This window comes from Notolepis coatsorum (assembly GCF_963971535.1).
Source record: "Notolepis coatsorum genome assembly, chromosome: 14".
Taxonomy (NCBI): Eukaryota; Metazoa; Chordata; class Actinopteri; order Aulopiformes; family Paralepididae; genus Notolepis; species Notolepis coatsorum.
In genome coordinates, this window is record NC_140178.1 from 10,253,065 (window position 1) to 10,272,227 (window position 19,163).

General features: G+C 41.0%; 2 protein-coding genes across 3 annotated transcripts in view; one reads left to right on the forward strand and one right to left on the reverse strand.

Annotated features, from left to right (window-relative positions):
- Nucleotides 1-19,163, reverse strand: part of LOC311240399 (uncharacterized protein) — a gene marked incomplete at both ends in the record, with an annotated part of 536,458 nt that overhangs the window by 62,074 nt on the left and 455,221 nt on the right. The window lies entirely within an intron of this gene.
- LOC311240182 (uncharacterized protein) overlaps nucleotides 1-19,163 on the forward strand; it is a 66,669-nt gene that overhangs the window by 41,842 nt on the left and 5,664 nt on the right. For both annotated transcript variants that reach the window (XM_084328725.1, XM_084328724.1), the window contains one exon: nucleotides 14,677-15,181. In XM_084328725.1, coding sequence (XP_084184851.1) covers nucleotides 14,927-15,181 — 255 coding nt within the window. In that variant the 5' untranslated portion in view covers nucleotides 14,677-14,926. The remainder of the gene's footprint in view (nucleotides 1-14,676; nucleotides 15,182-19,163) is intronic.

A 19,163-nucleotide genomic window follows, 5' to 3' on the forward strand; every position in this document is an offset into this window, starting at 1 on the left:
TGTACTCGCCATGTTGTTGTTTGTGGCTTTTTTTCAGGTGACGAATTAGATTCGTGGTGTTGAACGCGGCTCTGTTTTTTCCTCCACGCGGAATCTCCTCCTTGCAAACATTGCAAGTTGCAAATGGATTGGCTTGACTTTGTACTTTAAAGTGCTTCCAAACCTCTGACATTTTTCTACTCCGTGGATAACGTGTTTCGGGAGCGACGTGTTGTTGTTGTGAGCGTGTAGGTATCTTGAGGGATTCGGCATACGTCACTCTTGCAACGGTGTAAATTAAAGGGAAGGTGTTTGTTGTGGACATTTCTTCTGCTGTGTGTGACAATAAATAAATGAATGATGATATATTATGTAATTTAAAACCTAAACTAAGGCCTCAGTATGAGTTTAAGACGTGAACATGGTCATGTTTGTTGAATAATAATAATAAAAAAAAAAAAAAATTATAATACCCCCTTTTTTTTTTGACGGCCGATTTTTTTTATTTTTCCCCTCCGATCCCCGATCCAATGAAAACCACGTGATCGGCGCCGATTCCGATCACGTGATCGGATCGGGACATCCCTAGTTCCAACACACGGCAGTGTCGGGGGTCTTTATCCATGGAATAATCAAAGTATCCAAAGCATAATCCGTGCCTGGGAAGGCGGGCTGTCGTCGGTAGAATAATCCGGTATACAGGTCCACTCGCTCGTCGGCTCTGGGGCTCCTCGGGTGCAGCTTCACATAGGGTCAACCACCCTGGGTAAGCAGCCAGTTCTCTGCCCGAAACGATGGGGTACTGACTACGGTAGTATTCTCACCGCACGAAGCACTATATATTAACAGACTATTATTAGCTTAATAGACTACGTCCAACTCGACGATATAGTGCCAAATATGACTATTCAAATATTAATATACACGATGTCTCAATACCGATGGTAGGCGAACTTGGCCTTACTCCCACACGTGGCGTCGCGGGGAGGCTTTACGTCTGTGACTCTATTGGAGGGTAAGAAACTGGACTGAAAAGAAAGTCCTACTTTAGTAGCGCAGTATATATACGCACTATGAACAAATAGTCCCATTAGTGGTGCGGTAGCCAAATTCCTACGCGGAACTAGGACTTGTTCGTACATGTCGAGCGGTACGTTTGAACTGGGTCTGAGGGGTATGGCAGCCTGGCACCAAGGTCTCGACCAATAGTAGAATGGAGACTATTATGGGATGTTCAGTAGGCTAGAATGGATATTCAATGCATATTGTACAAGGAATATACAAGGGATATCAGGGAATATTAGAGAATATACAAATACAATTAAATATATATATATAAATAAATATATATATTCGGTTTAATCTGGCCCTTCACAACACGCCTATTTTGCGACCCGAAATAAGTGCCTGTTGTTTTTTTCCCCACAACGGGTCAAATGCATCTAACATGCTTTGCATCCTCGCCATTCCTTTATGCCCACGTCGCGTTAAATACCGAAATGAACGTTGCGTTAGCGTAAGCTAACTAAGCTAAGCTGATCAGAGCCATATAGAGAGAACAGCAGAGGTCCACTAGGGACTGGGAAGGAGGGGGGTTACTGCATTCTCGAGATAGCCCCACATTTTGAATGAGCGTCGCCGGGGCGGGCCAGGGTGTTTAGTGTTCGAACTGCTGTGGGGAAAAAGCTGTTTGTGAAGCGTGTGTGTGGTTGAAATTTACCTGTAGCGACCTGAGGGCATGCACTGGAATAAGTGGTGTGCTGGGTGGGAGGGATCGTTGACTATTTTACCAGAGCGGGTGACTGTGTGTGAGGTGTAGATGGAGTCCAGAGAGGGAAGGGGGCAGCCAATTATTTTGGAGGCTGTCTTGGTGATGCGTTGGAGTTTGTGTTTGTCAGTGGAACCGTACCAGACTGTGATGGATGAGGTGTCAATGCTTTGGATTATGGCTGTGTAGAATTGGACGAGCAGGCGTTGTTGGACTCTGTACTTCCTCAGTTGCCTTTTTGATGATGGCAGTGGTGTTGATGTCCCATTTGAGTTTATTGCTGATTAGTAGGGATGCACCGAAATTTCGGCCACCGAAAGTTTTCGGCCGAAAATGACCAAAAATGGCCTTTCGGCTTTCGGCCGAAAGAGTTTTTTCACCGAAAATATATCACCGAAACAGAAACAACCTGTAACCTAACGCGTGTTGTTGTGATGATGTCATCAAAACGTGGCTTCAGTCATTACATGCGCGCTGTTTCTATGTGTCGCGCTGTTTCTATGTAAACTCAGCGCGCAACGCGTCCAATAAATGCGTCTTTAACATGCTTTATATCCTTATTTACTATATGCCCGTTGCGGTTAACTTAAGAGGGGGGGATTGTGTTTCTCACATTGACGCTGTCTGTCGTTGATAATATAATCTGAAGAGCATTATTATTATTATCAGTCTCGAGAATACACGTTGCGCGTCTACTGTGCCAAAGTCAAGAGAGCACATTCATCTGCGGACTAGAAAGGTGCGCTCAGTAGAGCACAGATGTCCGCCACTTGACTTGGAATTAATGTACTGTATGCATTCAGAAGTGCTGAATAAATGTTTTATGGACCCATAATAGTGATTATTTATTATTTAAGTTAAGTTTTGCCATAATCATATATTTTTCCATAATCAGGTAGCTGAACAACATTGGTAAAAAAAAATTCTATTCTATGAATCATTTTCGGCCTTTCGGCATTCTGTTTTCGGCCAACTGTTTCCTATTTTCGGTTTCGGCCAAGAATTTCCCATTCGGTGCATCCCGTGCACCGATGTATGTGTCTGGTATCGGTATCGGCCGATAAGTGCCTTGTTGACTGCAATCGGCCTATCGGCCGATAAGCTCGAATGTGCCGATGGCAGTAGCCGATAAGTTCAGTCGCATCCTGCACAACGCCGGCCCCAGTCCCCCACACACACACACACAAGCTACTGCATCAAAGTTACTACTAAATATTCAACATTCTCTTTTGAGACTCCGCTTCAGACTCTTATCATTTGGCACTAAAAGCTAAACATTGTCACCGATATGGCTGTCCGCAACATGTCATTAATTGTGTACGCGAGGTGGTCGCTCAGTGACTACGCTAACATGAGCTAGGTTAGCTAGCATGAGCTACCGGCAGATGGAAGACTAACGTTACTGGTGAAAATGTGATTTACGTTGGAATACTCCTTTGCCAACTTGCTGTACTTTGCTTGCAGGTCTGCAGCCATTATTGCTGGATTATGAATAGCCCCAACTTAAGCCAAGGTAACGTTATGGCTAGGCCTGCCGCGATAAGCAATAAATCGATTAATTGCTGCGATAATTAAAATGAATGCAATGATTTTGACGGGCGCGATTAATTGCTATTTGCGCGTTTGTTTTAATGAGGCGGAACCAGTGCCCCTTGTCAGTCACTGTCCGTGTTGGGAGGCGGGCCGCTGACAATACTAGAGTACAGCACGGGAGCTCCGTGTGGCAACGTCACATAGCTTAACTACATTTCTCAATAGTGTTGCTCCTTTTAACCAAGTAGCATTATTTGTAGTGTAACGTTAGCTATTTTTAGACCCAAGTAGTTACTCGCTACTGCCCGGAGAAACTGGACTGCTAAATAAAGATGAAAGATAGAGCTTTGATTCTCATTCCATGCTAACAACATTAGCTAAATAGCTAACAAACGAAATACAACGTATAGCATAGCTACAAGTACAACACAGAATAACGTTAATACAATTACATGCATCATTGTTTACAATGAACTGGTGGGGCTAGTCAAAGGACTGGACATGGGGACAAGTTAAACATGAATTAATTTATTATAACACTCCGGTAGTTTCGAGTCGTGCTGCAGTGCTTACGCACCACAGCTATTCTATTATATACTGCTTTGACGCTTCCTCCTCATCATTGATTGCCTGTAGTAGCTGCATCTAACGTTAGTAGCTAACGTTAAAACTAACCTAAAGTTAGTTGTTCACCAACAATTTGTTTTATCATTAGCTCAAAAACAGAACCGGACGAGACAAGTTGTCGGCTCATAGTTTCTGCTTAGGATAATCACAACAATACTTCCGGTCCGGTCGGTGGGCTTCAAAATAAAAGTCTAAAACACCGGAAAAGACGGAGCGGTGGGCTTCAAAATAAAAGTTTTGGGAAATAAATTTCTCAAAAAAAATTCTCTAACCGGTCGCAATAATATCGCTTATCGCGATATTTTCGGGGGCAATTAATCGCCCAGCAAAATGTGTTATCGTGGCAGGCCTAGTTATGGCTAAACCTTTAACGTTAGTTAACACTAGCTTTTGGTTAGCTGTTCAATGCTATTAATAACACAACCAAGCGAACCCATCACAGCTCCCCGTCAACACCCCTCTCTCGGGAAGATGGCATTTAAGAAAGTATCTGCTGTTAAAATGACACAAACATTCGTTTTGTGGCATTAACGTTATATAGTTAGTGTTACACGTTCAATAACATCAGCATATTATTTACCCGAAGATAGCAAGTAAGCAAGGCATTACTCCGTTCATAGCTCAGTTCCATTCCATTGCTCATTCCGTACCCAACTACCCATTCTGCAATCTGTTAATACATTTTTCAACCAGCCAAATGTATAGAAAGGCTTTGTTTTATTATAACATTTGTTGCAGTAAAATCAGTGTCTCGTTTGGTCATGCTGCGGAGCGCTGGTCGGCGGGCAGCTAACGTATTAGCTTGTTGTGGTTCTCGCAAGCAGATCAATGGCGGCATGCCCGGAAGTAGAAAATGAATAAACGCTTGCCGATTGGTGGTAAGAACAGCAGAAGGTGGGTGCTAGCGGTGTGGCGTAATTGGCCGAATCGACTCTCAATCAAAATGGTTCTATTGCATTGGCTGAGAGCTCTGGTTGAGAGAATAGTATCCATCTGCAGGCCGCCAGACGATACTGGGAGAGGGATAGTGCTACATGGCATGGTGGAATTAATACCATAAACATGTTTAAGTAAGTAAAGAGGCCTACAAATACAAACATACAAATATACAGTAGTTTCATTAAAAAAAAAATAATAATAATATTAAAAAAAAAAAATTAAAAAAAAATTACAAATACGTATTTTTTGCCACAAGTATCGGTATCGGCCGATTGTGTCAGTTGAACAATCGGTATCGGTGGCCAATTTTCATATCGGTGCATCCCTATTGCTGATGTGGGTGCCGAGGAACTTGAATGATTCAGTTAGGGTTATGGGTTGGTCTGAGATGGTTATTGGGAGTATGGGTGTAGTGTTTTTTTTGAAGTCCTGAAATCGATTGCAATTTCCATGGTTTTGGAGGTGTTGAGCAGGATGTTGGATGAGCACCACCTCACTGCTCTGTCCACCTCCTGCCGGTAAATGGACTCATCGTTGTTGGAGATGAGGCCCAAGATGGTGGTGTCGTCGGCGTACTTGAAGGCCTTAACTGAACTGTCCAGGGGGGTGAACTGGTTTGTGTAGAGGGAGAAGAGCCAAGGGGAAACGACGCAGCCCTGGGGGGCCAGAGGGCGGGATGATTTATTGTTTACCTTGACTGTTTGGGTTCTATTGCTGAGGAAATTGAGGATCCAGTGGTTGATGGTTGGGTTGATGTCAATGTCCTGTAGCTTATGGAACATATTATTGGGGGAGATGGTGTTGAAAGCTGAGCTGAAGTCAATATACAGGATACGGGTGTAGGTGTTAGGTGCTGTAGAGTGTGGTGGAGAGCCAGGTTGGCGTCCTCTACTGACCTGTTGGTCCGGTATGCAAACTGGTGTGGGGTTCTGTGGCGGTTTTGAGGTAGTCCAGGACCAGATGTTCAAATGATTTCATTGCTACTAATGTAAGGGTAAAGACCGGAGTCCGGACTTTGAGGATTCCTGTGTTAGACTTATAGTATCATATAGATTTTGAAGAAACGATTACCCAAGATCTTTGGTTGACATGAGTGAGATGACCAGAGGCATAACTGCACCAGCGTCACTGTAAGCCCCCCTGCTTTATTTTTTATTTTTTCTTCTATACCTTCATTCATTATGCTTTACGGCTGGGAGTGGGACTGATGGAATTGAGATATTATTTATGTTACACAATGAACAAGTGGAAAATGAACTAATCGCACTCTCTCCCTCATAAACATAACGCTGGTGCCCGCATCGCGTTTTTTTTTTTTTAATTGCGCAAGTTGATTGAACCTTGAGAACGGAGCTGTGTAGGATGCAGCATGGCCGCGCCTGCTCTGCTCGCGGACAAGGGATGGACATTAAGTCTATCTCTGTTTTGTTTACTGTTTTTTCTTTGCCTAATGGCTTACTTTATGTATGTGTATGTCTTGTACTTTTTATTTTTTTGTCTATCCATACATGTTGTTGCATAGTTTACAAGGAGGAAGCTGTAAAGTTGCTTGATAAAAATAATGGGACCTAATCATGTAAATCTGATTAGCTGGAATGTGAAAGGTATTTCAAACAAAACGAAAGATATAAAATTATTACATATTTGAAATCCCTATCATGTGATTTGGCAATGCTCCAGGAGACTCATCTTAATGAAATAGAATCAGTTAAATTGAAACAAAGATGGGTAGGTCAAGTGTTCTCAGCACCAGGCAGTGGAGCCTCTAGAGGGGTAAGCATCCTGATTTCAAAGAAAATATCATTTAAACTTTCAAAACAAATGGTTGATAAAGATGGTAGATATATAATTTTGTCAGGTATTTTACTAAATGAAAAATGTACCTTAGTAAATGTATATGCTCCTAATACGGGACAGAATACTTTTTTGTCAAAGCTGAATCTGGTGCTGGCAGAATTTGCAGATTATCCCATTCTGATGGGTGGGGACCTAAATTTGGTTAGCAATGCCTCGATTGATAAGTCTGGGCGTCCCCTCCCACTAGACGGAGCATTGTCAAGTGCACTTAAAGAAATGCAAAACTCACTTGCATTAACCGATATTTGGTGTGTTGTCAACCCTGACACACGTGAATATACTTTTTACTCCCACGCTCATAATTCATATTCCAGGATTGACTATTTTCTCTTCTCACAATCCTTGGTGGGTAATGTAATTGATTGCAAAATTCATAACATACTTTTATCAGACCATGCGCCCCTGTCAGTCCTTTTTACTCCTGCTGTAATTAACAATAAAACCAAACAATGGAGATTTAATAACTCCTTATTGAAAGATCAAGTTTTTGTGTCTATGATTGAGGAGAAAACACAGGAGTACATTAGTATTAATCTTACATCAGTCCAGTCAGTGCAGACGGTATGGGAGGCTTATAAGGCAACCTGTAGGGGCTGGATTATAAGCTACTCAACAGCTAAGAAAAAGGAAAAAATGGCAAGGAAACATGGTCTGATTACTGAACTTAAGTCCTTGGAAACTAGTCATGTGTTGGACCCTGACAATTTAGAACTGAAAAAAGCAGTGTTGGTTATAAAAACAGAATTACAAGCAATTCTACATGAGGAAAATGCATTTGCCCTCTTTCAGTTGCGTCGAAAATATTATGAATCTGGCGATAAGGCTGGTAAAATGCTTGCTCTCAGACTGAAGCAGCAAGAAAATCGTCAATCAATCTCTAGCATATATGATGAAGATGGCTCTCTGATTTGTGAACAACTTCAAATCAATAAAGCATTCACTAAATTTTATAGCACACTGTATAAATCAGAATGTTGTACGAGTGAAGAGGAAATGAAAAACATTTTCAGAGATATAAATCTCCCAACCCTCTCTGAAGAAGAAAGGGAATCACTAGATACACCTATCACGGAAAATGAAATTAAATCAGCTATCAAATCCCTCTCAACCGGTAAAACACCGGGTGATGATGGTTATACAAGTGAATTTCTTAAGTGTTTCCAAGTCACTCTTACACCACTTCTAATATTGCTGTTTAATGATATAGTGGCCAATCAATCCATGCCGCTAACCATGCGGCAAGCTACTATTTCATTGATTCCAAAACCTGGCAAGGATCACTTGCAAATGTGTAATTTCAGACCTTTGAGTATTTTAAATAATGATTATAAGTTGTTTGCGAAGGTCCTTGCAGGGCCATTGGAAAATGTTATAGCCTCATTGATTCATATTGATCAGGCTGGCTTTGTACAGGGTCGTCTAGCTTCAAATAACATGAGGAGGCTAATGCATGTCATGTCAAGGGCGGGGACCTCCCATCATCCAGCGATGGCAATATCGCTGGATGCTGAGAAAGCCTTTGATCGAGTGGAGTGGAAATATCTGTTTTATGTACTACCTAAATACGGATTTGGTCCGGTTCTCATGAACTGGATAAAGGCACTTTACCATGAACCGGTTACGTCAGTCAGAACAAATGGTATAAGGTCTGATCCATTCCATCTCTATCGATCTACCCGCCAAGGATGTCCGGTTTCACCGCACATTTTTATTCTTTCCCTCGAACCACTTGCCTGTGCTATACGTGCTCATAAAGAAATCAGTGGTATTCGTATTGGTAGTTGTGAGTATAAGGCCAGCCTGTTTGCTGATGACATATTATTAACACTAACAAATCCTAGCCATTCCATCTCTCAAGTGCTAAAGCTTATAGATACATTTGGTAAATGTTCGGGCTATAAAGTGAATTATAGTAAAAGTGAAGCTATTCCACTTAACAACCTAACTTTTCAATCACATCTGGGTTCTGCTCCTTTCAATTGGAAGCCAAAAGGAATTAAATACCTGGGAATTAAAATCCGATCTCCCATTGAAAAAATGGTTGAGTTAAATACATCTGACCTTTTAAAGAATATAAAGGAGGACATCAAAAGATGGACAGTCTTGCCTTTATCGCTTTGGGGCAGATCTGATATTATAAAAATGAATTTGTTACCAAGGCTAGCTTTTTTGATGTCCTCTATACCTTTAAAGTTCCCTCCTAGTTGGTTCAAAGAAATAAACAAATTATTTTCTGGCTTCCTATGGAACAACAGAAAACCTAGAATCAGCCATACAAAACTTATAAAACCAAGAAATAGTGGAGGAATAGGACTACCAGATATCCACCAATATTACATAGCATATAACTCAAGATACCCCTTGCAGTGGGCTTACAATAGTGTGAGACAGATTGGCAGCTGGGAATGGCTTGAAGAACAAATTATAGAAGAACATAACAAAGATCTATCTCTTTCAATGTTGTGGTATAACCCAAAAATCACTCCCAGACTGGACAATCCGCTTTTAGAATTTTCATGTGAAATAGTGAAAATCTTACATAAACGCCTGACCTTTAGTGGATATTCCTTACCATCATGTCCATTATGGAAAAACCCTTTGCTCTCTGCAGGAGGTAAAATCCTTAAAAATAATGTATGGCAACAACATAATATAACACAGGTGGGCCAAGTGATCGAAAGGGGAAATATGATACCTTTTAATGAACTTAAAACACAGTTTGGGCTGAAAGACACAGAATTTTTATCTTATTTACAAATACAATCAGTTATTAAATCATTGTTGTCTAAAGGCATAGCTATAGGAACAAACGGAGTCATGGAAAAGACATTAAGGGGAATTACAGGCAGGAAAGGCATTGTTTCTGCAATGTATAAACTATCATGTTCAACCACCCCTGATACCAATACCCAAACTAAAGTCCAATGGGAGCGAGACATGGGTATATCCATATCTGAAACACAATGGGAAGCAGCACTTAGGAATAGTACAAAAATATCAAAATGTGTTAGATATAAAATTATACAATTAAAGATACTACACAGGGCCTATATAACACCCTGTACATTGAATAAAATGAATCACACCCTACCCAAATTGTGCTGGCATGGGTGTGGAGTAGAGGGTACGCTCATGCACTTGCTGTGGCACTGCCCGCTTGTTAGGACATTTTGGTTGGACATTGCTGAGGACCTGTCAGTTACTCTCCAAATTGACATTAATCCTTGCCCTATAATGTGTATATTGGGTGTAAAAATGGACACTGCTCAAGCAAAGATTGTAAATAATACTGTAGCACTGGCTTTTCTAGCATGCAAACGGATTATTTTAATGAACTGGAAAGAACGCAAACCGAACTGCTTCAGTATGGAGAACTGGCGCAAGGACTTCATGGACTTGCTATCGATGGAACAGGCTGCTCTGTCTCTTCAAGAGAGTGATAGGCCCGATGGCCTTCAAGGTCCCCTGAACTTTATTAGATCACTATCTGGAATAAGTTTGTCTACTGAACCTTTGTAACGCTCTGCACCCCCCCCCCCCCTCGCCCCTTGTTGTTATTGTTATTATTATCATTTCTTGTCTTGTTTTGTCGTGTATGTATTGTCTTGTTTGAGAAAAATAAAAAACTTTAAATATCAAAAAATACTGCTATACCAGCTGCTATATAACAAAACCAAAAACGATCAGTATCGGGCAGTGTATCGGCCGATATGGCTCATAGACGACCGGTGAACGGTATCTGTGGCAAAAAACGTTATCGGGGGAAATGAACGGATTAATTTATCTCGTTATCTCGAGATAACAAAGTCCGTTTTCTCGTGATAACGGATTCATTTATTTCAGGGGGGTACATGACATACACAAGTATGTACACAGTACTGTTACATTTGTGACATACAAGATATGCAAATATACAGTACTGTTAAACAGAGTGAGATCCTAACAGAAAATATATACATACGAGGGGGAGTAAACTGTACATTTGGAGGGGGTGGGAGGGGTTTGGACATTCGACTTGCAGCCTCCCGTATAGTGCTCTTTGAGAGCTCACTTTGAAGCTATTTCAGCCTGTGTCAGGCCTTGATTGATGAGATATGTGACGCGGTGATCAATATCCTCCTGCTCCTTACCCCCTTTCATCACAGTCACAAAAGGGGCTACCTGCTCCTCTGACATTGGGACACTGAATGATGTTTCCTGCAGTGATTTAATATATACTAGACCAGGGGTCGGCAATTAGGCATTGTGTGGCGGGCCAATGATAATGAATTTTTTTTTAACTCTGTCAAAAAAAACGACATACATGTTTGCACTGTCTTTTTTCTATTATAAAGTGCCTCTCACACAGTGCATAACACATGAACAGATCAGTCATTTGATTTTAATGCAGGTGCTCTCATTATAAATCGAGATCAGTAGGGTGCATTTGATTTGAGCACCATGGCGGGTGTATTATACATCGAATGTATTATTATTATTAAAACACAACACTCACCATAATGCAGACATCCCTGCCCTGGACCAGGGAACAAACTTAACTTTTTGACTTACCAGCCATTTGGCTGGTAGATTTTTAAAAGTACAAGCCGGGCAGATTTTTTACTAGCCAAAAATTATAAATAGCTTTTTAGTATATCGCCATGTGTTATTATTACATATCAGGGCTGTACGCTAAGCTTTTTCACTAGGGGCACACAAAAAAAAATTTAGGGGCACATTTTTAAATAACAATTTTACCATTATTAAAAAAATATGTTCCTCCTGCCTCATTACTGTGGCCCTTTTATTTAACATTTAAGTGCGTTTGTTTTCAGGTTTGTATCTTTTATAATGAACCAACTGAGTGTGTAAATCACTAATAGAACAAAAACAACAAACTGTGTGTGTGCGCGCGCTTGTGTAGTGCTCCTTGAATGAGATCATCACAACACACGCACACCATTAATCAGGAGGACAAGAAACTCTGCATACATTTGTTTCACAATGAAAAGTGCTTTAGAAATCAAATTAATTATTATTATTGTAAATAACCCCATGAAAGGTTTATTATTTGTATGGGTAATTACCTGCTTCATATTTGTGATGTTACTGGTTTCAGTGTGTGCCTAAAGTGATCAATGTGTTGGGCCGTTTATAGAGATCTATGCCAATTAATGTTTATGTATATCCGGGACTTTTTTTTTTATAAGAATTGAGAGGTATTTGTATATAATGACCTTTATTTTGAAAACTGTTGCAACGCAACCTTATTTACATTTGCGCTTTTGACAGTGAAATGTTCAGTCCAACTTAGCTCGAAGGAAAGACTAATAAAAAAGGTTTAATTGACCCGTATGAGGCTCTTACGGTAGGACTTTGATTGTTTATAGAAGTGGAATGTAATACTATGCAAAACGAGAAATAAACAGTGATTTTACCAGCAGTAAAGTTGCAAGCCACTTTCATTTCATATATGGGGAACCGACAATTATTAGTATTATCTTATTTGCATATTGTCTCATTATTAGATAGATAGATAGGTTGATACTTTATTGATCCGCGGTGTCAATTTAAGTACAGTATTTCACGTCCTAATAGTGGGGTACTCACGTAATGCATGGCTGATCCTAAACGTTAGAAGTTTCCGTGTCCCCGTCAATCAATCATCACATCATCACATCATCACGTCAATCATCATCATCTTATCATCTCTCCACATCGGACGTGGTTGTCATAAAATGGACTGATATCCATTATCCACTCCGTTGTTCTTGCGGAGCAAGAGCCATATTATTATTTAAAGCCAAGGAAGTGCCCACATTCAGTTTAGTTTCGCTAGGAATTATGGGATTTGGTGTTGGATGTATAGACTACGCAGACAGGGACATGGTCTTTAATCGCACGATAGACTACAAGTACCAAGTATATAGCGTGACCCAGATTCACTCCACGAAAATCTTTTTTTCACTCAGGCTATCGCAGTAAGTTCATTCATTGCCGACAGATTCTTTCATAGCACCACGACATTGTGTGAAATTTGTGACATTGTCAGACATTGTGAAATGCGAATGAAGGGTTGAAATCTCTACTCGCAACGTTGCTACCAGATATAATATTTCAATCGCAACGGCCAAATTAAGGGGCAATTTGCGACGAGATCGTCGCAGTGTACAGCCCTGCATATAATACTCTCATATGCTATTTTCAATTAATATCATAAACAACATAAGGAATATTAGCATAATTTTTAGTGGACTGAAGGAATGAGTCAGCGTTAATAGTTTTAAATGCAAATAATTTATTGAAACATAGAAGTGGGGTCGGGACACACATTTTATTTCAATTTTTTTAACTGTTTTAACCATGTAGTGTAGCACTTTGGGATCCCAGTGAACAAAAAGTGCATTACAAATCCAATCTATTATTATTATGTGTGGCTGCCGCCCTGGCGGACATCTGTGCTCTACTGAGTGCACCTTTCTAGTCTAGAGAGAGAGTGCATTTTGTCAACACAAGTTGGAACCCTGAGGAAGCGATATAAGGAAACGAATTGCTCCGCTAATCGCTCATGTTGACCCCGCCCCCAAGTCGCTCTCCGCTCGCTCACCACTCACCTTGAATCGAGCGCTCCCCGCAACACATCGCTTGGCAGATTTTTTTTTTTTTTTGGAGCATGGTGTAAATTAGCTCAAACTACAACAGTCTACACCCCCTGGGCCCCTTAACAATTGTTTGTATTGAGCCGCATTGTAATTGTACCCATTCTGCAATGTTAAATAACGTTGTTTATCCATTCACTAGCTCTATTAAGCGATGATAGCTAGCCTAGCCACAATGCTATGGTCGCTGCCATTAACGTTAGCATGTAAGCTAACGACAACAACAATGGGGTCAAAACTTTTTCTAACAGAATGTGAGTGACAAAGCCTGAACAGGATATCACAGGTTCACCCTTCTCATTGGTTGAAAATGGCCTTCATGTTTGTACATCGCCATCTGTTGCTTTGGCATTGTACTACATGTAGTATATTACATCAGTGTTAAACCACTGTGAGCGGCCTGGAGGGAGTGGATTGGAGGAGAAGCGGTAGATGCAGTGTATTTTGTTAGCCGCCAGGTGGCGGGCAGACCTTAAATTCTAATCGCCAAAGAATAAATCTACAAGCCAGTGGCGCTGGGCGTGTAACTATTTTGTACCCTGCCCTGGACTTATTATTGTTTCTGCTTCGGTCCTCCAAAATCCATGCTAATGTTTGAAACATTCAAATGTCCACTCGCGTTGAATGCCTCAATGTCCACCCAACTTGAACACAGTTGCTTGCTTCATTGCCTCGTCGTGTTGCCATGTCAACACGCGAGAGTCACCGGTTGCTTATTGCGAGAGTTACCTGTTGCGATATTCCGTATTTTATGTATGACTCCTGTTTATTAAAATAAGCTTTATAGGTCGTAGGCTCCTCTTCTGGCTCATCATATTTCCCTGTTGCAAAGAAGTTATTCAAAGACGTTTGTTTTGTTTTTGCAAACGACAGCATCCGAAACGCGGAAGTGAAAGTGAAATTCCATTGGTTCTCCCAGTCCACGTGACCATTTCTAGCATTTCAATTGGCTATAGTGACAGCCATAGATATGATGAATAGATAGATACAGCTTCACAAAGACAGTCTGGCGTCACGACGAGTGAATATTTCCTGCGTGTAAAATAAACATCATATTCTCAAAATAACCTGACGGGCCAGAAATTATTGCTGGCGGGCCCATTTCGGCCCGCGGGCCGCCTATTGCCGATCCCTGTACTACTATCGTTTCCTTTTCTCGAGATCTCGAGAAAATGATCCCGTTATGATGAGAAAACAAATGAAATTAACTCGTTATCACAGGAAAATGGAGTAAATAAAATGTATGAATGTATGGCGTCTTAGGGCTTCCGTATTAGACTGCAAGTTTACAAACCTATCTTTTCATTGGAATGTTTCTTTCTCTCTGTTCCCCAGATTCAAATCCTGTCCTGGCCGCTGTTCCATGTCTCTGTGACCAGTATCGGAAGAGCTACAAGAGAGAGGCAAATCTTAAACACCACATGGTACACAAGGAAGATAAACTACTGTGACCAGTCTGATATGAGCTTCAAGAGAAAGGCAGATCTAAATAAACACAACATGGTACACACAGGAGAGAAACCTTAATGCTGTGACCAGTGTGGGAAGAGCTACAAGAGAAAGGTGGAACTTAAAACTACACCACATGGTACACACAGGAGAGAAACCTTACAGCTCTGACCAGTGTGGGAAGAGCTTCAAGGCAATGGCAGAACTTAAAGGTCACCACAGACGGCGGAAGCAACCATGCAAGGTGCCAACCTGCTTATCGGGAGCAGTGAGGGGTTATGTGTCTTGCTCAAGGACACTTCGACACAGTGCCCGGGAGGAGCTGGAATCGAACCGGGAACCTTCTGATTACCAGACGACCGCTCTACCTCCTGAGCCACTGTTTATGCAGGTGGTTATATCACTGTAATGATGTGTTTTGATGTAAAGCAAGATCCGTGGTCCGATGTATTAAGAATAGAAATCTGAATACTAATATTGAAATTAATATCCAAATGATTAGGAAACAATTTCTAAAGTTCAATAAGATTGTTTATTATAATATGGATCCATATAGTTTGATCCACTCTTTCATTAGTAATGCAGTGGGGAAGAATGGAGGCAAAGAGGAGAGGATAAAGAGCAGAGGCTAGAAGAGACCGTAACACAGTAACGGTGTACATCGACATCTTTATATCTCTCACAGACTAAGAGAGTCATATTACTTGATACATATTTAACATGTAAATTCTGACATTTAAGTTCTCATGATTCATACTGTCTCGACTGTCCATATTAATCCATAAGGTACATCTCCCATCGCTGATTATATATCATAGGCCGTTTACATTATAGTGTCAGAAGCAGATACTGTGCAGAGACAGGAGTCCATGTATGGCTATAGAGTGACTGAGAACATAGTGTACAGAATATGTTCATGTAAGGTAGTGTGAATACTAGGGCTGACCCCTATTAGTCGACTAATCGGTCGAAAGGAGCCGTAGTCTACTGCCAACCTCTTAGTCGAATACAACAACAAAAAAATTATAATAAAAAAAAATAAAAAATTGTATCGTTCTTTCCAAAAGAAAAGAGGCCTAGAAGCGTGGCTAACGCTAATGGCACGCATACCAGAGGCTGCCTACTGCCTACGAAAACAGGCACAGAGGCACTGAAAGAGGATTTCACCGATCTAATGAACACACTAGACTAGATAAATATCAAGATGTATCCATCAGTGGACCAATTGCATGCTTTTATTTTTTGGTCGACTAATAGTCGACTAACTGCAAATTTTGGCCAATCATAGTTGACTATCCAAATCCTTAGTCGGGGACACCCCTAGTGAATACATTTCCCTCCTTACAATCACATTGTAGGAGTCATAGGTCCATATCATATCAGTAGCTATTCTATATATTAACTAAATTAAGTTAAATCTGACTTCTCTATATTTACTAACTGAAGTTAAATCTGACTATTCTTTATATTTGCTAACTGAACTATTCTAGGGATGCACCGAAAATTCAGCCACCGAAAATTATCGGCCGAAAATGGTTAAAAAGGCTCTTTCGGCTGAAAGGGTTTTAGCACCAAAAATATATCACTGAATGTCGAACAGGGTTACGTAACGTTCGTAACCTAAAGTGTTGTTGTCAGGGGGCGAAACTAGAGGCCGCCACCCGCCATTGGCGCTCAGTTTTTACGTTTGGCGCCTCCCACTGAGAGGTCTGCCCGCCGTGTGGCGGCCAATCAAATAGTCATGTGAAAACCAAAAATCATGATCCAATTCTGAGCGGAGTTCTCACTCGCTGTCTCAGCACAGACACGCAGCGCACTGCTGCTCCTACCCCTCCCCTACCTGTTTCTGTATGCTGCTGCATGTAAACGGAGGCTATTGCCTCCGACAGTCACCGTGACTGACGTTAGTCTAGTCAGAGGGACCTCTGTGAGCTAATGTTAGCTACTGTTACAAAATGACCCAGTCAACTATTCACTTTTAGTTTAATACATGAGGCATTGTGTAACGTTATCCAGCTGGCTAGCTACTGATAGCTCCCGACATCAACAACTGCTCCAGCAAGTGTCCAGTGCATAATACCTCCGTTGGCTAGGTAGCTCATTTTAGCCCACGTTAGCTCACTAGTCACTACGAAATGTCCCAGTAAACTAAATAGTTCAGAGGCGTTGTCCCAACGCCATCCAGCAGTAGCTACACATAGCTCCTGACATCAATGTCCTACAACATGCGTATTCGAGCCCCTGGCTTACATCGCATGAGGGCTGCTGACTAGGGTCCAGGTGCAGCGCAGGAGAATCCTTTCATGCTGAATGTAAGAGTTTAGGGTCCAGCTGCAGCGCCTGAGAATCCTTGCTGGAGCTGGAGGCCACTCGAGTATACACACAGACAGTGGAGCTGTTTGCAGACAGCGAGGTGGCGATGTCTCGCAGATAATACAACTACAAGTATGATTATATAATATATATATTTTATTAAAAAAAATATTTTTTATATAAAATAATAATAATAATTTTTTTAATCAAAAAAAAGTTGGCAGGTAAGAAATATGCTTGGCGGGTAGATTCTTCCCATCTACCCGCCACTGGCCGGTGAGTCAAAAAGTTAATTTCGCCCCCTGGTTGTTGTGATGACGTAATCAAAACGTGCAACGTGTAACGTGAGCAGCTTGGCAGCTCTTCCTGCGTTCTGCAGCCTGTGATAACTAACTCCTCTTGGGAGTCGCGCTGTTTCTATAAACTCTGCGAGCAACGCATCCAATAAATGCGTCTTTAACATGCTTTATATCCTCGCCATTACTATATGCCCGTCGCGGTTAAAACCTTTTGAACTAACGTTAGCGTTAAGGTTAAGCTAGCTAACGCTTCCATTCCTCTTTGACCCGTCTCTCGTAAGCAACGTCATCCCCCGCTAAGAGTCATGGGAGATGTAGTAAATACAACAGTCCTGTGTGTGTGTCTTTATGCAGATCGTTATGCAGTTTTAAAGCACCTTGGCTTTGTTCTGAATGCACTTTGTTGTAGTTATCCTACAGAGAAAATAAAATGCAGTTGACTTTAATGCACATTTTGTTACAGTATGCAAAGAGAAAATGTTTAAATTGTACAATCTTTCAGCAGTCAGTCTGGAATTAATGTATGCATTCAAAAGTGCTGAATAAATGTTTTATGGGCCCATAATAGTGATTATTAATATTATTTAAGTTAAGTTTTGCCATAATCATGTCTTTTGCCATAATCAGGTAGCTGAAAAAAAAATACATTATTATATATATTTATATTAATCATTTTCGACCATTCGGTTTTCGGCCAACTGTTTCCTATTTTCGGTATCTGTTTCGGCCAAGAATTTCCCATTCGGTGCATCCCTAAACTATTCTCTAGTGTGTGTGTGTGTGTGTGTGTGTGTGTGTGTGTGTATATATATAGAGAGAGAGTTTGAGTCCAAGTGAGGTTAGATTAACTTCACAACTGTAAATATACAAATGTATCACACCCAGTACCTGCAGTATTTTAGCCTGGTATCACCCTCAGTACCTGCAGTATTTTAGCCTGGTATCACCCTCAGTAGCTGCAGTATTTTAGCCTGGTATCAACTTCAGTACCTGCAGTATTTTAGCCTGGTATCACCTTCAGTACCTCCAGTATTTTAGCCTGGTATGACACCCAGTACCTGCAGTATTTTAGCCTGGTATCACTAGGGATGGGAATCGAAAACCGGTTCCCGTTGGGAGCCGGTTCCTAATTGTCCGATTCCTGGAATTGCATGCCTCTGTGACTATCGATTCCTCTTATTGCTGCCATGTTTTTCCGACAGTTGCGCATTTTTAAACAATAACGTTAGCGCCAGGCATGCAGCCATAGAGCAGACTTTGATTCCTTAAGGGCTCAAAATTGCCTGGGTTTTGGTCGCCTATGCTCCTGAAATGCTCCAGCTGTTTGACTGTTTCTATGTGCAGTGAAAACGACTCCAATGGTTTGCAACCTAGTCATTAATTTAATTCAGTGTAACCTAACATTAGCCACGGAGCCTCAGCTAACGCTAGTTAACCAAGCACATACATTACAGACACAGAGAGAGATGAGCTCAGAAAGGGGGCGGTCTTCTGAAAGACCAGATGTCAGAGGAATAACGACCAGTTAAATGCAACTACAGTTCAATTCAATAGATTAAATTAGTTTAAGAATAAAGAAATTCAAGAAAAATAAATAAATCAGTTTAAGATAATCTCAAATACATTATTTTATTTAAGTGTATAGTTATTTTTTTCTTTTCTTTGTTTACAGTTTTTGTATTTTTCTGACATGGGGGCTCAACAATAAATGACAATCAGAAATATCAAGTTGCATGTTGTTATTCTAACCAGCTTAGTTCT